Source organism: Thunnus maccoyii, chromosome 10 (assembly GCF_910596095.1).
Source record: "Thunnus maccoyii chromosome 10, fThuMac1.1, whole genome shotgun sequence".
Taxonomy (NCBI): Eukaryota; Metazoa; Chordata; class Actinopteri; order Scombriformes; family Scombridae; genus Thunnus; species Thunnus maccoyii.
Genome location: NC_056542.1, coordinates 1,831,645 through 1,855,127, shown reverse-complemented (window position 1 = coordinate 1,855,127; position 23,483 = coordinate 1,831,645). Strand labels below are relative to the sequence as shown.

At 36.9% G+C, this 23,483-nt stretch overlaps 1 protein-coding gene across 4 annotated transcripts in view; it reads right to left on the bottom strand.

Annotated features, from left to right (window-relative positions):
• LOC121905978 (collagen alpha-6(VI) chain-like) overlaps positions 1-23,483 on the bottom strand; it is an 82,877-nt gene that overhangs the window by 15,895 nt on the left and 43,499 nt on the right. For all 4 annotated transcript variants that reach the window (XM_042424596.1, XM_042424595.1, XM_042424597.1 and 1 more), the window contains 16 exons: positions 21,317-21,409; positions 19,733-19,786; positions 17,990-18,061; positions 17,859-17,885; positions 17,642-17,686; positions 14,032-14,085; positions 12,843-12,905; positions 10,781-10,846; positions 10,194-10,247; positions 9,135-9,170; positions 8,972-9,034; positions 8,800-8,862; positions 4,204-4,266; positions 3,999-4,061; positions 3,022-3,072; positions 2,874-2,909 (listed from right to left, as the gene is read on the bottom strand). In XM_042424596.1, coding sequence (XP_042280530.1) covers positions 2,874-2,909; positions 3,022-3,072; positions 3,999-4,061; positions 4,204-4,266; positions 8,800-8,862; positions 8,972-9,034; positions 9,135-9,170; positions 10,194-10,247; positions 10,781-10,846; positions 12,843-12,905; positions 14,032-14,085; positions 17,642-17,686; positions 17,859-17,885; positions 17,990-18,061; positions 19,733-19,786; positions 21,317-21,409 — 903 coding nt within the window. The remainder of the gene's footprint in view (positions 1-2,873; positions 2,910-3,021; positions 3,073-3,998; positions 4,062-4,203; positions 4,267-8,799; positions 8,863-8,971; positions 9,035-9,134; positions 9,171-10,193; positions 10,248-10,780; positions 10,847-12,842; positions 12,906-14,031; positions 14,086-17,641; positions 17,687-17,858; positions 17,886-17,989; positions 18,062-19,732; positions 19,787-21,316; positions 21,410-23,483) is intronic.

Genomic DNA, 23,483 nt, shown 5'->3' with positions numbered 1-23,483 from the left:
CACGAGAAAAACACTCTTCATTCATCACATAGTAAATTCACAACAGCAAGCATCTCGGTTCTCATAGCTTGACTCCGTCTTATCTTTGGATATCAAAAAATATAAACATAATCACTCAAAGACGCGATTAAATGTAATTTCAACATCTGACCATCCTGACCAGATAAATTATTACATGTGTTGTTTCTCTTATCTCAAGGCTGCAAGAGAATTTGGACAAATGCCAGAAAACACAACATAAATTCAATATGTCATTAATACAGACATGGCTGAAAATGTTTTTAAATAAAACCTACATTTTCTCTGTATTAAAGTGAAACTGACAGAAGTATATGGTATCCATCATTCTTTTTTTTCATATTGGTACCCTTTACTTAATATTTTGTAGCTCAGCCTTTGGAGGCAATAACTGCAGTCAAGCACTTTCTGTAACTCTGAATATAGTTTCTACTCTTCTTCACTGGTAGTTTGGCCTCTTCTTCAGCAAACTACTCCAATTCTCTCAGGTTTGATGGGTGTCGTCTCCCAGCTGCAAGTTTCAACTCTTTCCACAGATGTTTAATGGGATTCAGATCAGAACTCATGGCACTCATACCAGTTCAGAACTGTCCAGTGTTTTCTTTTCATTCACTCTTGGCTGCTTTTTGATGTATGTTCGGGGTCATTATTCTGCTGGAAGACCCATGACCTACGACTAAGACATAGAAGCAGCAAAGTAACCCCAAAACATCACTGAACCTCCTCCGTAGTAGGCATGCTGTTCTTTTCTCTGAAAGCTTGATTTTTTCCTCTGTAAACAGGGTTGGTGTGATTTACTAAAAAGCTCTACTTTAGTTTCATCTGTCTGAAGCACATTCTCTCAGAAGGACTGTGGCTTGTCAACACGCAAAGGCAAAGTCCAGTCTGGCTTTTTTGTGTCTCCCTCTTAGAAGTGAGGTCTTTCTGGGTCTTTTACCATGGAGTCTGTTTTCATTCAGACAGCAAGGGATGGTGCAACTTGAAACTATCGTACCCTCAACTTGAAGATCAGCTTGGATCTGTGCTGAAGTTTTCCTTGGTTCTTTCTCAACTATTCAAGCGATCCCTCTGTTCAATCTCGGGCCAATTTTCCTCTTGTGACCACATCCAGAGACGTTGGCTACAGTTCCATGGGCCTTAAACTTTCTAATAATATTGGCAACAGTGGTCAAAGGAACATCAAGCTCTTTGGAGATGGTCTTGTGACCTTTTCGTTGACCATGCTTGGCTATTACTTTTTTTCTAATATCTTCAGACTGTCTAGTTTTCCTTCTGTTTATCATGTTCAGTGTGATGTACACAGTGGCACAAAACAAAAGAGTGAGTAACTCTATCGTTTTAAACTGGATGCATGAGTGATTATAAGATTGAAAACACCTGTGATACTACTTAAATCACAATAGTCTGCTTGAAGTATCACTATGAATCAATTATTTCTTACAACTTCTAAAGGGTACCAATAATTTTGTCCAGGCTGCTTTAGAATGTCTTTGTAGAATAAACATGAATTCAGTTATTTTTTACGACTTTTTTGTTTTGTTCCACAGCAAACCAAACATAGACATGCACTGATGATAAAATATCTTGGTGCAGTATTTTAATAAAATGCAAGGGTACCAATAATTTCAGCCACATCTGTAAATCCTCCCATATACAGCTCATCTAATGCAGTTCTGTGACTGAAAACAGTCTGAAAAGGCCTAAATTATGTGTCTCCATGAGAATTCGGTGCTGTGTTTCACTTTTCTTCAAACATCCCTTTTTCAAGTTGTAAAATTAATTGACAGGTTAAAACTTCTGCAGCCAAAAGACTGAAGTTCATTTATGTAATTTTATTTTTTCTACACAGTAAATCTGGCCTTCACTCACCACCTTAAAAATGAGTTTCATCCCTATTCTTCATTGTATTTTTTCCCCAAGAATAAATTCTACTTTGAAGTATAGTGCAGTTTATTTTGATTCAGTCTCACACAAACAGTCCTGCTGCTAGAAATACTCACTAAAGCACCACATGTGGATTCATCCGCTGCTGAAAATAGTCCCTGACAAATTTCCTCCTTTTTGTTAAAAACTACAGCGACTAGTTGTTTTAGAAAATGATTGAGCCTTCAAGTAGAAATCAACGGGCTTGGAGCTGAGAGCCACGGACAGAGTGGGTCTGTGATGTCTCTTATTTCTTTTCCTTGCACTTACAGGAATATAGAGTTGTGAAGTGAGGGGATGCGCTGGTTTCTGAAGTGTTTTTCCTCATTCTGTGTTCCCATTTAAATATTTTCTTTAAACAAACACTGCTCCTAGCAACGCATGGGACCTAATTTTAAGCCCTGTGATTGTTGTGTTGTTTCTTGCTGAAATGCATCTGGGACTTGTAGTTAACTTCTTAGCTTAAATTTTTTGATGTCCACAGCCTTGTAGCTTTGAGTTTTTAATCAAAGAACAAGATATCATCTAACACAGTTGTTCATCTGTTGTTTTGATGATTCAGTCGGTAGAGTTTCATGTTAATCCAAGTTGTTGAACAGCTCCAGGTGTGGGTCACTAATGTCTTCTGTGAGAAAAATAAATGACTTTTATTGCAGGAACAAGGAGCGCCTGTTTCACAGCTCTATTGTTTTGATGCTGAAGCCACTGACGCTCCACATCCGTCCTTCTGATTGCTTGTACTGTTGATAATCTTTGATCTACCGGGGAACGCTGCTGTTTGTCGGTGCATTCACCTCCAGCTGGAGGTTTGGAGCCTACACTGATATCACAGCCAATGTTCCAAACTGAGTCACAGTCCAGACTCATCCATCCTTTCATACTGTAAGGGTTTTATTATCTGAACTGATGTTGGTGAAAATGGATGGACTCACCGGTAAACCAGGGTAACCAGGGAAACCAGGATCTCCCTGTGTAGAGACGGTAAAAGGGAACATTTTTATTATTTAAAAATGAACTGTGGTCATAAAAGTATTAAAATCTAACAAAGGACTTTTTAAAAAATGTGTAAGGTGACTCTACCTTGGCACCTTTGGGTCCTGCAGTTCCATAACCGTCTCTACCATCCTGACCCTGAATACACACACACACACACACACACACATACACAATCATTATCTATTTATACATTAAACAGTTAACATTAAACTGCATTAAACTGCATTAAACTAACATTAAAATGGATCACAACTTGTTCTGGAACAGAACAGTTCCAACAAATCAATCAATGAAATTAAATGAATGACATGAAACGATGATGAACAGTTTAAATCACAAGCAATAAAATACAACCTCACTCAGCGGTTCTACTGTTACAGTTTCACTATGTCTGGTTCATGGTGGCTGATGTCTGAAAACATGTTTACATCAGTTTTCTGACTTTATGGCTCTTTTCTACTTGTGTGTTACACGTTTTTGCTCAGTCAGGTCTCCTGATGATGACGTCTTTCAAGCAGCTGTAATAATGATCATTTTGGAAAATGAAAGGAAATGAAATGCGTTATCCTGTAATTGCAACTTTTGGCTACAGCGGCCGCTGTTCATAAAAAGTTCCATAGTCTTGCTTTAGGTACATTTTGCTTATTTATGTCTATACTTTTGTTTAAAGGTACCTTGTGGAGTTTCACGACTAATAGTAGTGAAATGTTTTAACAAGGAGGTTGAAACATTTTATTTGTATCGTGCGTGAGGATGAAAATGCAGACGGACACATTTCTGTGGTTTTATGTTTTTTCCACTGATCCAAAAATGTTTGTAAACAATGCACAAATATTTTTGCAAACTGGTTCTGCAAATGTTTAATGAAGGAAATATTTTCAGCACATATAAACAAACTATATATAAACAGAAACTCTACAGGGCTTTAATTAAGAATTCAGGACTTTTACATGTAATTTAGTATTTCATAATGTGGTATTACTACTGTACTTTTACTTCAGTAAAGTATCTGAATACTTCTTCCACCCTTGATACAAACACAGCTGATGTTTATGTCTTACCGGCATTCCTATGGGTCCCCGCGATCCAGGAGCACCCTTCACACCTGGCTCTCCTTGTTGACCCTTTAACGACAAACAGAGCAACACGATCATCCAGTTGGAGTAAAAATATTGATTAGTGCAGCTTTAAAATTTTCTGGAGATATAAATCGAATGCTCTGTTGATCAGGATTTAAGTGTCTCAGATGATACTGATGTCACTCACCTTCTGTCCGTTCGGGCCACGGCGTCCGCCTGTTCCCGGGTTTCCAACTGTTCCAGGTCCACCCTGCAGGAAAACCAGAACACTGTTACCGTGTTCATCGCTGTCACACCTAGGGCTGAAACTTATGATTATTTTCATTATTGATTCATTGTTTGGTCTTTAAAATGTCAGGAAGTGGTGAAAAATGTCTCCCAGAGTTTCTCAAAGTCAAGATAACGTCCTCAAAGATCCTGTTATTTTCTGATCAACAGTTGACAACCCAAAGATATTCAATTTACTGTCATAGAGAACTAAAGAAACCAGAAAATATTCACAGTTGAGAAGCTGGAATCAGAGAACATTTTTTTTTTCTTAAAAAATTACTCAAAACAATTAATTGATTATCAAAACGCTGGCTATTAATTTTCTGTCAATTGTCTTATTGTTGCAGCTCTACTCACGTCATGTATACTTTATTACATATATATTACGTATATTTATGTTTATTTAGCAGGGATAATGCATATTCATAAACATGTCTGTCAATGTACTAGAGTTGGCAAGAAAGTTGTTTTTCATCTGAAGTCTCAAAACAAAAGACACTGTGCAGTTAAAACTGCATGCTAGTACACCTCAACAAAAAGATTCAGTTTCACCACTTTTCTAAATAAGTGCTCAAAGGATATTAAACTACAGATAACCTAAGAGTACTCTTTTACTCCTATAACACAGTTGGACTCATGATGGAAATGTGTTTTTTTTTAAAAAAAGGATGAAAATTGATGCACATTCTTCTTCTTTGTCAAAACCTGGTGCCTACATTACCCATAATGCAACTCAACCATGGACAGCTCCTCCTGGATACAGACAAGACTTTATACTACTTTTTAGACAATGAACACCTGGAAACAAGCGCTGAAGTGGAAAATCAACTGACAGCCGGACTTGTTAGTAATAAGTCATTTATAAGTTATTCGTGTGCTTGTAAACGAAGAGTTAATTATTAACTAGTGAGACCTTAAGTCCCCCTACTTATCATTTATAATCACTATATAAACAGTTAATAAATGGTTTTTAACACACTTTATTGTAGTCAAAAGCAGATATAAGGACATTTTAAGTGTCTATTATTGCACAGTTTTTGTCAAAAATTATAACGTCTCCTATGAAGACATATTTTATATTATTACAGCTGTGTGTTACTATATTAATTATCTGTATATATAACAGCAAACACTTCTGCTTATTACATATTGGTATAATAAACACATATCTGCTAACAACGGCATTATAATGTGTTATAAACCATTTAAATAGGGAGTTTTAAAGTTAAGTTTTACCAGTAAATCATTACAAGTTTACAAACACACTAATAACTCCATTATTAGTGAATCTCTAGATGAAGGCATTCCAATGACACTGATAGTTTAGCATATTTTAGCTGATTGAATATATGTTACATTCATGTCATATCGGCTCATTATTTTCAGCTTTTTCTACTGTAGTGCAGTCATGGAGCTAAATTACATGCTACATGATTTATGAGCATCTAGGCTTCATTTGTTATTACTGACAGATATGTAAAGCAAATGTTTGAACTTTTAAATTAAAGCACATTATTATAAAAAAAAGTAAAATCTAAGCTGGTGATTGAATCTCACTGTATTTTCATGAATAATGACCCTGTAAAGTTCACTTTTTCTGCTCATAAATTATGCTGTTGGCTCTGTGCAGTCAGCAGCACTATAATTACTCACAGATTGAATATGAGATCACATTGCCACAAACTGAAAGAAATCTGTTTATTGTAGCTTTTTTGGGCAGTAAAACATGAACAGAAATGTAGCGATAAGCTGAAGAAATGTACGAAATGTTACCTTGTAAGAAAGGTTGAGGCTGGGTTGAAACTGTGAATTATTGTGATTACTTTTGATTAGCTGTTTTTTTTCCAATCAGACCACTGAATGATCTGTGTGGGTGGTTTCACAGTTCAGTTACTGTAAATGGAGCATTTCTTCCCTTACCGAGTTTGTTTAGTTTGTCTGTCCAACACTCAGTTAAAGAGCAAAACATCCCAACAGCTAAAGACCAGATCAGAAATGTCCTGTTAAAGTTCATGTTCCCCAGAGGATGAATCCCAACAGCTCTGGTGACCCCCTGACTTTTCTTCTAGCGCCAACATCAGGCCAAAGTTTCCACTTGCATGTAAGAAATCAAATCAAAGTCTAATTGGCAGTTTGTGACTTTTTTATGATCCCATTGCTGCTCTCCTGAGGACAAACCCTTAAGATTTTAACAAAACTTTACCTTTTTAACTCCAAGCCTCTGAAAACAGATAAATCCTGAACCTTGTCATTGTTACACAGAAGACACCATGTCGAGGACGTACGTTCATAAACAGCCTGACTCTCCAGAAGTTTTCTTTCATTGAATATGTATTTCTTGTTATATCTTGTCTGAAACTGGACTTGTACTGGATTTAACTTTTTTTTACGCTGATACAAATCTGTGGATGAAATGAATATTTAAAATCGACATATGATAGATTTGCACAGTAACTGCTGTAGGAAAATAAACGTATCATAACTTGTAGGTAATGTGCTGCTCTGTTTAAATGCTGTAAGGCATTTTTAAACCTCATCTGAGATTCTGCAGCTCTGTGCTTCTTTCAGTTTGTTGATTTGGGGCGACACAACTCAAGAGTTTCATGACAGACAAACCTCTTTAAATCATCTCAAAAACATCTACTTATATTATTTTTCATTATGGTTAAATCTTTCTCTCTGACATCCAGGGTTTTTCCAGGGCTTTTGGAGGGCTGTGGTTGCAGGGAGGGGGTTGTTTGGTGGGAGGGTTTGGGGGTTCACACTGCACGCCATGAAAAACAATAATCACAAAATAACAACAAGGCTATTATATATTAAAGGGATTTGAACAGTGATTTTCTCTCCTATACTGTAGAGACGGGTATCGTTAGAATTTTGACTTCTATCTGTCTGATTCTTTATTGATTCTCTTATTGGTTCTTTTTCATTACTAAAAAAATGCTTTGTTTTTTTAATTATTATTTTTAAAAAGAATAAATTTAGAACATGATTAGAATTGATTAGATTAAACTGATTGATTTCTTAAACTTGCAGTGCAGAACTTTTATATATAAATGAATGTCTGTGCCAAATGAGTTCACTTAATGCCGATCAAACCTTTAACCACCAGATAAATCTCTCTGTATTTCACAGTATTCAGAGTTTTTAATCTGGTGTCGGGTTTGACATTCCTGTGCTGGCCGGATGAGTCATACTGAGCATGCTCTTTGCTCTATGGGCAGAGCATGCGTACCACAGACCTCCGCCATCCAAGCGGCTAACTTCTGGTTAGCTCTCTGCTAACTTGAATGGGGATAAAGTCGTTTAACCTTGCGGCTCTTAGACTTCCCAAATGTTATCAGACTAAATTCATCAAATTCATCAAACGAGTCATTCTGCAGGGGGTTGTATGACGCTCAGAACTATTTATCCACCATTTTAAAGCCACAACAGTAGTGACGAAGTAGGCTACCGCGGAGCCTATGATGTAAGCACAAGTCGACAGTGTTTTTGTAATTACTCTCACTGCCAGAAGGGGGAGACAAAAGTCCTGCGCTGCAGCTTTAGATATCACTAAATATTGTTACTAGAGCAGCATGTAGAAGTAGTAGTAGCTAAATTTACAAGAATTTGACCAGTTAGTGGGTTAGCGTTAGGGTTAGCTAAGCTAAACTAAGTTAAACAGGTGACATACGGACAGCTTTGGTTTCAGCTTGTTCATAACAATAAGCAGTTGAAAATACCTGCTTTTCTACATGTTTATGCTTGTTGAACAGGTGGTTTGATTAAGTACTCATTGGTTTTTTACTCGTGAAGGTTTTATGACCCTTACATGCAGCTCACCTGTCTGTGTGTCTCTGTGGAAGGAATTATGGCAGGAATCAGCTGTGAGAGGTTATTTCTGCCTCCACATGATTGAGTAACTTAACGAGCTCCATGCAGGACTCATAAATAAAGATAACTGGAGGGCGGGTCAGATCTACACACCACATGGATGAGCCTCAACGACTGAAATAGCTACAATCAGAACCTTTAACGCATATTCTGTGTGATATTAGATGTGATTTCTGTACGTTCCCGCTCGCTGTCCACTTCACAAACCTGATAAGACAGTATTTAAATCACTTTTAGTAGATAAAAGTAAACTGGAACCAGACAACAGATGAGTCCTAGAAGTCAGGTGACAGCTGTGGTGACATCAGACTGTCAGTCTCCATGATTTGTGACTTGCAGTGATGAAACCGTCACATGACAACCGCAGAATTAGCAAACGCTTGTTAAGTAGAGTCGTTGAGGGGATGGGGGCAGGGGGCAGGATACTGCTGTTTTACGGTGAGAATACAAATCAAATTTTGGATGATGTTCCTGTTTCTTTTATGACTTACAACTATGTGTTTGTAGAAGTTTAGAAGAAAAACTGTAAAATCTGATGAAATTCAGGACATTTCTTTAGATTCCTGATGTGAACATATTGGCTGGTCTTGGGTCAGATGTTGGTGAAGTAGAGTCAGTGTTGAGGTGATGTACTGACCTGAGGTCCAGGAAGACCAACGATTCCTCTTGGTCCCGGTTGACCTCTGACCCCTCTGGGACCCTGCAGAGACAACAAGGACAAGTTTAACACAGTGGCACGTGTACGTTATTAATGTCACTATGAGGACAGAACGACTTCATGTTTACTTCATGTTGGTCTGATCACTCACCTGTTGACCTGAAGCACCTGCACTACCTGCGAGTCCTGGATCTCCAGGCTGTCCAGGTGCACCCTGCAGAAACACACATACACAGTGTTCAAAAAGGGTGTTGTTTAGAAGTGATGTAAACCAGCATTAACAGCACTGAATGTTGTTTGTTTTCCACTCGTACCTTCTCACCCAGTGGCCCTCTTCTTCCCTCTGGACCCTGAAAAGCAGAAAAACAGCAGCGTCACACAAAATGTTTGAAGAATAATTAGATATATGTGATGACATTATTCTCTGAGGCTGGGATATTGTGCATACTAGGTGCATTTCCATCCACCTGGAAATGTCAAGCAATCAAAAAAACTCTCGAAATATCTTTAAAATATGTTTGTTGTTGTCTGATGTGTAACAGTAGCTGTGTGGATAAAAAGCAAATGTAAACAGACCGAGTGAATAAATGAATCATGTGACTTAAACGTCATTGAAGAGCTGAAAACATCAGATCTGTGTGGAGCGATGATGATGAGGAGACTGTAACCTTCCTCACATCAATACATGAAACAAACACAAAAGTCATATTTCCATCATGTTTTCCATCGTTTGAGTTTTGACTGTCGCTCTTTTAATGACGTCATCTCGTTGTGTCTTCTTCTTCTGCAACGCTTTAATGGCACCGACTGTTAATCTCTTAATATTCATTCACATTTTTGCAGAAATAAACTGGAGAAGATCTTTGCATAATAAGTTGTGTATTTCTAATGAGGTCAAAATTTTACATAAAATCTATCCAGTGATTCTCCAAATATGTGAATGTAAATACATGATGATAAAACATCTACACATTTTGAAATTACAATAAAATTATAATAACATTTTGATTTGATTTAAATTCTCTCGTTTTCAATGCAACTGATGTTAGTCACCATTTTAATCTTAAAGATATGGTTTGTTACTGTGACAGTAACAAAACTCTAGATGAAGTTAAGTCAGTGGAGTGACTGTTAAACAGCCTATAAGCACTGCTTTAAAAAATGCTGTTAAAGGTTTCCTCTTACATCAGTTTGTAAAAAGCAATAAATTGAAGATTACAAAGATTTTTAATCTCTAATATGTACAATTATACATTAGAATATGCAAATTCAAATTCGCCCCCACAGCTGTGACGTCATCTAGAACCATTTAAAGCAGGTTTCAGCTACTTCCTGTTGTACTGAAGGTAAGAATGAAGGTAAAAAAATCTCACCGGGTTTCCAGTGATTCCATCCTCAGCTCTCAACCCGTCCGGTCCAGGTTGTCCCTGTAGATTTAAACACATCGACTTTCAGCAGAGCGATACGGGAAGAACTGATCTGACCAGAGAAGTTTCAGGGTTTATGACACACTTAAATATTTGTAAACAGGGAATCATTTTCAGTGTAAGAATCACAAACTTGGCAACTAGTTTTCCCCACAATAATCTATTAAATTGGCATTCTTAAGATGTTTCCTGTCAATAAAAACAGAAAAAGTTGCTGCAAACATTAACAAAACACTGCACTAGAGTTTCTGGACTTAATCAAAAGTTGATCCAAAACCACAAATTTATCAAATAACTTGCACAAAGCTTAACCTCCAACGATGCCTGATATGCTCCAACAGACAGTCAGCTGACCGTCTCATATTACTGCTGTTGCTCTTCATTGCATCTTCATAGTGTTGTTTGTCATTTCACTTGTAACTGGTCAGCTATGTGACAATTTGGATAAAATCGTCTGCCAAATGACAAAACGTGAATATAAAATATAAATGCATCAATCTGAACACACACATGCAGTTTGAGATGTTTCTTACCGGTAAACCTGGGTTCCCCCGCTCTCCTTTGGCTCCGGGGACGGTGTTATCAGTACCTGGTTCACCCTGTCAGACAAAACACAAAGCCAAAGTGTTAACTTGAAGATAAACTCAACATCATGTTCCCTGAAGTGGAGCCTCCAGCTGTCCCAGCTGTGTTCCAGCTACACTGCTTTCAGTGACTTTAGATTTGGCTGAGGATGCTGAATGCATGTTTAAGATTTTAATCTGAATTTTCAGCCCAGTATGGTCTTGAGTTTTTAACCATAACAAGCTGACTCTCACTCTCTTCTCTCCAAACATACAGATTTTTTTTTTACTGGGAAGTCAATGGGAGGCTCTCAGATTCATCCTGAAGTACCAGTCAGCACAGTAGTCCTGTTTCTCTAATGCAAATAACAAGACCCAACGTTTTATTGAGATTTGGGGATTTTATGATGTAACACCTCTTTCAATTTGCTCGGCTTTGTTAAGAGGTCAACTCATTATTTATAAATGTAGTGGAGATCTGAAAAAAAGTTACTGAGTCCCTGTTTGATCAGTCTCACACACCGTCTCCTAGAAATGACATTTATAAACTGCTACTGCTGCTCAGATTACCTTTACGGTCAACATAATGAGAAAAAGTTGTTAATAACGTATCTGAACGTATTAATGAAATGTTCATAGACAATTTATTTCATTTGTTTTCTGTCAAAATATCAAATCTTGCTGTAAAATATCTGCTCATAGTAACTACAGCTTTATTAAACATTCTCATGGTTGTGTTCAGACTCTGGCAGCACTCGGTTAAGGTTAGAGACAGATCCTGGTCTCTGTTTAATACACGTGTTTATTAACATTTAAACAAATCTGCAATATCTTTCACTGAGCTGAACCTGAAGTGCTTTTGTGGTCTAAAACTAAAACACACGCACAGGACTCAGGATGTGAACCTCTCTCTCTGATGTCAACGTCCACCATCCACCCTGACCTCCGTCCTGTGACTTAATGCAGTACATAAATGTACATTTCATTCAAAAAGATCTGTTACAAAGCTATTACATATGCAAACGAAGCATAATTGGGAAAATAATTTAGTAATATATAAATGTAATTTCTAGGAGAAAGCGTTGGATGGTGAAGCCGTCAGAATCTTGACCAGAACTATTATGTTGCGTTCATGTAATAGAAACAACTAAAATCTGAGAGCTCCAAGTTAAATAACATTCACATTTTATTCACAGAGAAAATCACCACTCTGTCCTTCCAGGAGATTGTAATCCTGTGACCAGAGAAGTGACAGCAAATTTAACCTTATTAAATTAAATTTATTAATAACAATTTAATAAGTTCAATTCTGCATTTGACTGTGAGAGTTTGACAGTTTTCTGCAATCTCTGTAATATTTATGCACAAATTACTTTCACATCTGTTCAAAATAATCCAATTCAGGACTGATGTTATGAGTCCAAGTTAAACAAAATGAATCCTTGATCTCAGTAAAACAACTTCTCTGTGCTGACATTGTTGCACATGAGACTTTATTTCCCCTGAATTCGTCCTGTCAGGCAGAACTTAGGCAAGGCAAGTTTTATTTATATAGTATATTTCATACTGAGGGGAAAACACAATGTTCTTTACATGGATATTAGAAAGAAAACAGAAGAAGAGAGAGAGAGAGAGAGAAAATAAAATAATAATAATAACAATAGGGATCACGATATTAACAGTAATAATGAAAATAGTATCAATGATAACAACCATTTGCAACAAGCAGACAGGGAGACGCACATCTACATTATTCAGTTACAAAGGATGTATTACATATTTTTGAAAGGAAACAGAGAAAAGAAATGTTAAAGAAATGAGAGACTGAGCACATCTTAGAGTAAACTCAGGGAGACTATTCCAACATTTAGGAGCATGAAACTTAAAGCAGCTTAAGGCATCGGTGATGTCAGTGGAACACAGGTCATTGCACAGAAAATCAGTTATTTGATATGTAATTTTGCAAACAGCATATTTGCCACAAATAGATTTTAAATCCACTCATCCAGAGAGAGAAAACACTGAAACTCACCGGATCTCCTCTCAGTCCTCGCTCTCCTTTCGGTCCCGCCTCTCCTCTGATACCTGGGATACCCTGAGGACGACAGTTCAACCCATTAATCAACCAGCCGGAGGTCAGAGGTCAACACCTCCGAGCTTCACTCCGACATCACTCTGTGATGCCTCATCTGGAGGGTGTGACAGCTAAAGGGGAATTCCACTGAACTAAAGCAAGACAGTTTGTTCTCATATTCTTCTGACAGAGACCTACCTGTCTGTGTGACTAAATAAACAAATAAACACAAAACAATAAAAAGAGGAAAAACAAAAAAAGACAAAATGATAGTAATGCATTTGATTTGTTAATAATTTACATGAAAAACGTTTTTATTCTTTCAAGACTGCAGGCTCTGTAGTATCTGCTAAATACTGTAAATATCAATAATATTCATAAATATAAAAAAGTAATTTATCATAGAAAGTATAAAGATTTAAGGTAAATTAATCAAATCATATGTTTATTTATTGATCTATCAATGTTTTATTTTCTGTCATGAACAAATTGCAGATTCACATGCCCCTAAATTATAAATAAATGTAAGTCATTAAGTTATTTTGTATTTAAAATGTACATATTCATGATGCAAGAATGTAATTATCTTGTAAAAAATGTAAAAATAAAGTGAACTTTTCAATAGTAGTAGCAATATGAAGATGGCAAATATTAATAAGAATATTTAAAAACTAAGTAAAATAGCTTGTTGTTATGTAAATGTTAATTAGTTATTCATATGAATCATGACTTTTTTAATAAACGTTATAGTAACAATATAAAAAGTACTATGAAATATTCAGTATTTCTATGAAATTCTCCAATTCAATTTTTTATCTTTTTCATGAGGACATTATAAATTTAATCATAAATTACATGTAAATGCTAACATGCTAAGTATTAGCATTAATACTGTTGATAATATGTTTAGCTAGTTAGCTTTTACTTTGATTTTGAATTATGTTTATTTCATTGTGTTTAATAATTCAAGCTTTGGTAGAAAAGCATCTTTGTCAATATTCATGATAAAATGGGAAAAATACAGTAAGTTTGAGTTGTACAATGTTGTGTGAAATTTAGTGAGTGGAGGGTTTTCTGGTTTGATGACTATGATGACAGACAGACAATGATCTGAGTTTCATAGAAGAGAAAATATGAAGTATTTTACTGGGTTTCCTTGATGTCCTCTCTCTCCTCGACCTCCATCCCGTCCCGTCACTCCCTGCAAACACAAAACCAGAAACAGCTCAGCACTGAGAGCCCGAAAACCCCCCCGATCAGCTCGTTTCCTGAACACACCCGCTCATTTCCTCCATAATGAAAAAAAAAAACAGAAACATTCAGTGTCTTCACATCATCAGGCTGCTTCATCTGGTCTTATTAGTTTGTTTGCCTTAAGAGGAGCATCTCTTCCGCAGGCAGGTGAGGACTGTGGCCACTAAAACGCTGCTCTGCTGTGACCACAGGGCAAAAATAAAGTGGAGAGAGTCCTCGTTATATAAAGTTTTCAATAAAAAGGGCACTTCAACTCTCACGATTTCAAAATAACACAGTAATCCTAATAATGGTTATTGCGCTGATCTGGGCATATTTTAATGCATCTGTCGGTCTGACTTTCTTCTGTTGGGTTTTCCACCTCTGACTCCTCTGCGTTCAGTGTTATCTGTGAGCTAGTGGATAGTTGTCCAGATGACATGCCAGATACTCTGAGGTTACCTGCCAGATACTATATGGTTATGTGCCAGATACTGTATGGTTATGTGCCAGATACTCTGTGGTTACATGCCAGATACTCTGTGGTTATGTGCCAGATACTCTGTGGTTACATGCCAGATACTCTATGGTTACATGCAAGATACTATATGGTTATGTGCCAGATACTGTGTGGTTACATGCCAGATACTCTATGGTTACATGCCAGATATTCTGTGGTTACATGCCAGATACTATATGGTTACATGCCAGATACTATATGGTTATGTGCCAGATGCTGTGTGGTTACATGCCAGATACTCTATGGTTACATGCAAGATACTGTATGGTTATGTGCCAGATACTGTGTGGTTACATGCCAGATACTGTATGGTTACATGCCAGATACTATATGGTTATGTGCCAGATACTGTGTGGTTACATGCCAGATACTCTATGGTTATATGCAAGATACTGTATGGTTATGTGCCAGATACTGTGTGGTTACATGCCAGACACTCAATGGTTACATGCCAGATACTGTATGGTTACATACCAGATACTGTATGGTTATGTGCCAGATACTGTGTGGTTACATGCCAGATACTCTATGGTTACATGCCAGATACTGTATGGTTATGTGCCAGATACTGTGTGGTTACATGCCAGACACTCTATGGTTACATGCCAGATACTGTATGGTTATGTGCCAGATACTGTGTGGTTACATGCCAGATACTCTGTCGTTACATGCCAGATATTCTGTGGTTACATGCCAGATATTCTGTGGTTACATGCCAGATACTGTGTGAATTCCCGACCTTGGTGGTCCAAGACTGGTTCATTTTCTGGCAACATGAACTGTCTGAGGTCATATTAATATGCTTAACATACAGTGTGTTAAACCACCTGTTAAAGCCTCATTGGTTAATGCTCTGCGCTCCTCGATGCTTTGGGTCAGTAAGGCTCTAGGTCTGAATTGCGTTGGGGTGCTTGGACCATATTATACTTGCCTGCAAGTCTAATTGTATTTGTTTTTTTACCTAATTCTTTTTGTTTTTGTGATTTACGTTAAAGTCCAGATGAAACAGCATCTAGTGAGAGTATCTAACTTCCGTATGGTGACGTATTTCTGAGTGAAACAGGACAGACAGGCAGGACGTAACGTTGTGCTGCTAAAAGTTGAGGATTGATTGATGGGTAGATGTCATGATATTATTGGTTGAAATTGGTTGGTCCACGCCTACATAAGCGCATGTCATATTTTTGTTTTACTGGAAGAAAACATGATTGGATTTTGATATAAGAATACAAAGAAATTGATGTGTTTGTATTTTTTTTGGCAAATATTGTTGAATAGATGCACAATATGACCAGGGATGTGATCTCAAAGGGTTAAAAAGGCATTTTTCATTTCATCTCGACTTTGGCTGGTGTAACACTGTAACTTCTGTTTGGGATTAATAAAGTTCTCTGTCTGTCTTTCTTCACTCTATTGGGTTTTGTCCACCTCAGCCTTCTAATGTTGCATCACTGCTCTCTTTTCTGACAGCCTACGGGCAGCACCTAAATAGGTAAAATACACAAATTCACAATAAAGTCCAGCTTATGGCACCTGGGTCAGCCTCGGTCTCACAATAATGTTCTTTATACTACAAGTGTTTATGGAGTTTTGACCTTTTCAGACTCTTTTCCTTCTCTATGCACCTTGGAAGTACTGAAGATGAAGTTGTGTGAAATCCCTACTCTGCTTTTGTCCCACGTTCTTGTCATATGGGATGGATGACAGAGACAGAAAAGATTGTTTACAACTTGTGAGTATTCACGTCAGACAACTCAGGATAGTTGTATGATTATAGAGTTGCTTGAGTGTGGGTTAAAAATACTGTGCACTGACAGTATTACACCATATTCAGAAAATGTGGGTGGAAACACACTGAATGACAGACTCTGTGTGACATGAGGCGGCCCTGTTTTTATGATTTTCCAGCACTTCTGTATTAAGAGGCACCAAGTCTGATACAGTATATCAGAGTTTTCCAGTCATAATCATGACTTGTAAGTTGCAGAGGTGGAAGAAATCCTTTACTGCAGTAAAAGTACCAATACACCAATGTCAAAATACTCCATTAGAAGTAAAAGTCCTGCATGAAAAATCCTACTACAGTAAAAGAACATCAGTATTATGAGCTTGATGTAGTTAAAGTATTGCAGTAAAAGTAGTGGTTTGGTCCCTCTGACTGATATATTATTATATATGACATCATTAGATTATTAATAGTCAAGCATCAGTGTTAGAGCAGCATGTTACTGTTGTAGCTGCTGGAGGTGGAGCTAGTTTACACTACTTTATATACAGTTAGCTAGTTTAGTCCAGTGGTTCCCAACCTAGGGGTCGGGTCCCTCCAAAGGGTCAGCAGATAAATCTGAGGGGTCGTGAGATGATTAATGGGAGAGGAAAGAAGAAAAAACAAAGTTCTGATACACAAATCTGTTTTCAGTTTTTGGACTTTTTCTCAAATCTTTGATTTTTGCTGAAATATTGGATCATTTGAACATTTATTGAAATGAAAGCATGTGAGAAGTTTAGAGGGAAAAATCACTATTTGGTGGAGCTGTTAACAACTCATAGACATGTGAAATGTGACCCCGACTACACACTGCTTTTTGTAAGACGTCAAAAGACAAAAAGGTTGGAAACCACTGGTTTCATTTTTAACAATGTGTTGTATTTTAAAAGCTTGTTATATTATCCATTGTGTCAAATCTTCATCTGAAAAGTAACTAAAGCTGTCAAATAAATGTAGTGGAGTAGAAAGTACAATATTTCCCTCTGAAATGTAGTGGAGTGGAAGTATAAAGTAGTATCACATGGAAATACTCAAGTAAAGTACAAGTACCTCAGCATTGTACTTGAGTAAATGTACTTAGTTACTTTCCACCATTGGTAAGTTGGTGTGAATTCTATCTACAAGTCGCAATCTCGTAATAACAACAATGCTGATATGACATGAACACAGCATTATTAGTGGAGAGCAGTGTATCATCATCATATACTGTATGTATATATCGTCATATTGTCATACCTGTTGTCCATCGACTCCATCCAGTCCGTCTTCTCCATCCTCGCCCTGCAACGTAGGAACAGAACTGGGTCACAGCTGATTTTTCTTTTCTGTGTGTTTTCCAATGAGACTCTATTTGTGCTTTAATGTTTATTCAAACATTCCTCAGTACATACAACACATCACATTACTTCCTCACTTAATTGATGTTAAAGTTCAGCCAGTCTGAGTCACTCACCCTGTTTCCCCGAAGGCCTCGGTTTCCCTGCAGACACACAACGCAGTTTGATTTACACACACATCATGAATGCTTCTGTCAAGTTAAAATACTACTCACTATTAACATCACAATCTAAAGTATTACTGTACCTTCATTCCTCTGAGTCCAGAACAACCCTGGACACCTTGAGGTCCACTGGGTCCGGGACCCCCACGCTCGCCCTGCAACACATACACAAAGAGACACATGAGAGTCCAGCAGTAGAAGAGATGTTGATTCAGCTGTAATATATCATCACTGTAACAAACACTGATTCATTCGACCCTCTGTTTTACAGTTTACATTTTTTAAAACAGGATTTGGGTGATTTACACACATTGAAAGCCTCAGTGAAGATTTTAGGGCTGCAGCTATTTATGATTATTTTTATTTTTGGATAATCCAGCAATTAAGGCTCTAAGGTTTAATGTTGTCACTTGATGTATACATGTTTTATGTATTTTAGTCTGTGTGCCTCAGTCTCTGTTTTACCTGGCTGCAAGACAAAGTCCCCCTCAGGGTTGGTAAAGTTTCAGTTGAACTTGTAGGGCTGCAACTAATGATTATTTTTATTATCGATTTGTCTGCCAATTGTTTCTTTCTTTTTTTATGAATCATTGGTTGTTTTGTCTATAAAAAAGTCAGAAAACAGTAAAAAACAAAAAAAAAAAAGTCTGTGAATGTTTGTGAAAAATTAACTGGCGCTCAAGGTGATGCAGCTAATTCTCCCATTTGAAAACCAAAAACCATCAAAAATTTGGCCTTTTTGCTTGAAAAAAGACTTAAATGAGTAATCGATTCTCAAAATTATTGCTGATTAATTTTGTGTAGAGCAACTAATTGTTGCAACTCTACCACCAATTATTTTCTCAGTCAATCATTTAAAATACTTAAATCCTGTTAATCAGAGTGTCTGATGCTGTATCACTGATGACAAATGTAGTTCTCCTCATCACTCTCTGTATCACAAAACCGGATGGATTAATCATCTATTATCATCTCTGTTAAAGCTTCCAAACTGCCTCAAATCTCTTCTCTAATTTAAATCTCGTAACGACAGAAACATGACCTAAAAACTACACTAAAACCTTTAAATTAAACCGACCGCAAACTGCCTTCCAGATGGATTCTTCTTAGGGATCTTAAAGTTTTACTATGTGGCATTTTTATTAGTCTTGTAATTGTTTTTATTAACTCTATTTGCTGTTTGATTGTTGGTGAATTTTCTCTGTGCTTACCTTAAATCCAAATAAATGTTATCACTCAACTTAATGGGCGTTATCAGTAGTTATCAGTAGTGGTAGTATAGTAGTTATCAACATAATTATGGGTTAGAAGGAGCCTGCTACGCCTGCTAGTAGGTTCACAAGGACGTTATCATCCATTGGTAAGGTGGACGTCACCTCTGAGTTACAGTCTAGCTGTAACTCAGATCTAGCTGCCGTAGTAATTATGTAATTATGACGTATCTCAGATGACGTCAATATAAGACGACTTGATTGGATGATACTGGTAGGTGCCACGGTTCTATTCCAACGGGTAGATTTGTGACATCACAACTAGTTTGGAGCCAGTCGTGGTCCAGTTTGCAACTTACACAAGTGTGATGTGGAAACTTGAAGCCTCCAGTGTACAAACACTGAGGATGGACTTTACAGTGATGATGTTTTCAGAATTTTTATCCAGGTAATTGGAAGGAACACCATATCAGACACATTTTAGTCAAAGAAGAGTATTTCAGTCTCTCAACATGTCCGGAGAGGATCTTAAAGTTTAAATTTAATGTAATTTTTACATTTAATTTAATGTAAATTTAATGTAAGTATTGATAAAATGAATAAAAATGAACTTACAGCAACACCCTCCTCTCCTGGGAACCCAGGGTGACCCTTCTGTCCAGGCTGACCCTGTAATTAAAACACACACAACAGCTTCAGTGGCAGAAAAATCGAGTGAAAATCTCACAGGTCAAAACTTAATCAAGAAGGACATCCAGCTTTAAAACCAGTTTCCTTGATGATAATAAAATTGAAAGCGTTATGTAAGAAATATTTCTAGCAGAATCTAATTTAAATATCCACTTTTCAGTTTTAGTCTTGAGCAACTTTTGATTCACACAACCATATGAACAGCAGCTAAATTTGTACGTGGTTGCTATCTCAGAATCACATTAACTGTCTCATTCTTTTTCTAATACTTAATTTAGTGATTTTTCCCAAAAAAACAACATCAACAGTTAAAACAACAACAAAGGAAAATACAGAAATACAATACAACAAGGAGATTACAGATGCTGCATGTTGAGGGTGATAAAGTCGATTTGAATATTTTAATGACCATCATATTGCAGAGAACCATTTCTATTGAAAATACTGTCATGGTCCAGCTTGTTCTCTCCCTCTGTCTGTCTGTGTGTGTCTGTCTGGGCGTGGCGCTCTGTTTCCCTCTGCTGCCGATCAACCTGCACACTTGTAACCCATCCACGCATCAAGCTCCTGCAGTATATTTATATCCCGGCTCTACACTCCAGTCTTTGCCAGATTGTTCATTTCGCCAACGTGGTACTATGTTACGGCCAAGTTTAAGTTTGCCTGAACTCTGTTTGACTCTGTGTTTTCCTGTTCCTCAGATCTCAGATGGGTCAGTTATGTCTGGCTCGCCCAGCGTCTAGCCAGCTTGTTTTCCAGCCGACAGCTCAGCTCTCTCTGCCTGCCCGCTCTGCAAACCTCCATCTCTACAACTTCTCAATAAAACTAGATTTGAATTGTTCCAAGCTGTGTGTCTGAGTCCTGCTTTTGGGTCCAAAATTAGCTTAACCTCACAAATACCCAGGTATGGTTGTGTACGGCAAAAAATTTAAGGGATCAAAGCTTATGACTAACATACAACTGAAATAGTACCCACATGGGAAAATAAAATTGCAATAAAACAAAAAAATGTACATGTTATTAGCACTCAAAATAAAAAGGTCAGAATATCAACACATGTATGTTATCAGTGATCAAGATGCTGAAAAGGATCGGAGGAGGATAAAATTATTTCGATAAAATAATCATTAAAATTATTGTAAAACTGTACCTGCAAACATGAAACATTGATTTAACTTAACTTTGACTTAAGTTAGTCTGTATCTCAAGATAACCGGCTGCTATACTTTCATCATGGAGTCCTTCCTCTCAGCCTTGAGGAGAAACATCTTTAACCTTTGTGACTGTTTACTTTTAACACTGACCCCGGAGCAAGTGGAAATGTGAAATGTGTCCTGGTTTTACTTTGAGATATCAACTGCTGAACCAGGCCTGATGTTTTCTTTATGAAATCACTGCTTGTGTCTGCTCGCTCTCAGCACAGACCTGACTTCTTATTGCATTTGACACGTATTCCCAAATGTTCTTGACATCATGTTTGAAAGTTCAAGGCTTGTTTGTATGACTCACCTTTAACCCCAGGGGGCCCCGAGAGCCACGGATACCTTCATGTCCTGAACATTTGCACATGACGCCGCAACACTCCCTGTTTGACACCGTGTCCTGCAGAGAGACAGAGAGAAACAAACAAACATTAAATATCAAACAGAGACATTTTTCATTACTTTTATTTAATGTGATTCTGTTTATCTTCTCTTGAGTCTTTATGGGACGTCTTTGTATCAGCATTTAGCTTCCTACCTCTACAAGGTTTGTTTACTTCATGTATACTTGTGTGTATGTAGATAAAAACGTGCTCATATATACAGTAGCAGACAAAAGTTTGGACACATCTTGAATGAGAAAGTGTGTCCAAACCTTTTGACTGGTACTGTATGTGAATGTATTTGTGTGTACATATCAAATCATTAACTCTTTTGTTAAAATTGTTATTTAAATATGCAAATGAATTAATAAACAAAAGAAATGTAAAAGATTACAGATTGTACTGGCTGCAGATGCAGTGAAAACATACAATGAAAAGCTTTCTGTTCTTTCTGTTCATTAACATCCATGAAATACATATTTAGGGGTTTATTGTATAGTTGTTTTACCACCAAACAAACTGTATTTACAGACTAATTTGGTAGCTTGAAAACATTCCTTTAGAAAGACTTTTTAGGCACTATATTTTATTTAAAAAACAAACAAACAAACAAACAAAAAAAAACCTCCTGCAATGTCCTAATTAATACATCTACAGAAAGGTCACAATCTGCACATGCTGCAGGTTTTGGATACTTTTTTTCTAAATATAACATGACAAGTTCTACATAATATGGAACATCAGAGCATTGTAATGGTACAGTAAATAAAAATCAGGTTCAGTGGATGTTCACAGAGTTTAATTCCATGAAAGCCGTTCAGGCTTACTGGAATCTGCTTTTTGGCCATTCTTTGACTTGGTGAGTAATTTGCATATTTTCTCTAGCCAACACTTCCCTGAGGCTTTTTTCCCTCTTTTTTTCCCATTTCTGCAAACAGACATGCCTGGACAGGAAAACCATTTCTGAAGGAATTAGTTTCTGTGATTCTTATCAGCTGAGGAAGTTAGGAGGAGGGTGACCTCTTATTATTTATTTATTTTCATTTTCATGATTACAAGGAATCTATATCTACCTCAGGAAAAAAAAAAAGTTTTGTATCTGGATGTAACTTGTATCCGTACAAATAGATGAACTCTAACACATATGAGTGATTTAAGAAAAATTGTGGCATTCAATTTTCTCGTTTTTAGAATGAAACTCGCCCATAAATTGAACGGTACAGGTCGCCTTATATGGACATGAACAGGTGACATTCATCACGCTGAAACCACACAAGAAAAAAGAGAAGAGAAGTTTAGTTGAAGAATACAAATATATTCTTCCATGAGGCCAAATGCATAAAATAATCGTCTGAATTAGCTCAGTAAGTGACAATGATCCAGCTGAAAAACACTGCTACCTTTCTGATTGGCAGGTTGTTTAAGCAGTGTGTTTAGAACTCCTTGACATTTTCAGAGAGCAGATTAATATGTATAGTCCTCTTGTTAGTCAGCTTGTCCAGAGTTTGATGAAAAGATGGATATCAGTTTAATATTTGTGTGTCCAGCAGAGATGGAACATATCAGGCCTTGCCAACACAAAGATCGGAAGCAGGGGGAAACTGCTCGCTTAACACCATAAAACGTGAAAAAATAGCTAAATAATGTTGAGAGACTAATTCTTGTATTTTCAACAACAAAATTTCAAATTTATTTCAGTGGAATTGCTGCAATAAGTGGATTCATTCGTGAAGATTTTGTAAGTTTGTGCAAAGCTTCACAGAGTTCAACTTTGGTCAACGTGTAAATATGAATTTGTACAGTTGACCAATATCAAAATGTCTCAACAGTACTGAGCCCAAAATGGAGGCTATCATATTATATGTGTCAAATTGTCTTTTATCTGTCGTGTCTAGTTCTTATTTTATTTTAATTTTAAACCTATTTCATTGGTTTCATTATTTTTTTATCATTATTATTTTTATTTATCATGTGCACTAGTCTCATATTGTTGTACTGTTTGCAATTGTTCTCTCTTATTATCAGTCTGTCAGTCATCTGTAAAGCACTTTGATTTGTACCGACCTGCACAAAAGTTCTGCACAAATAAAG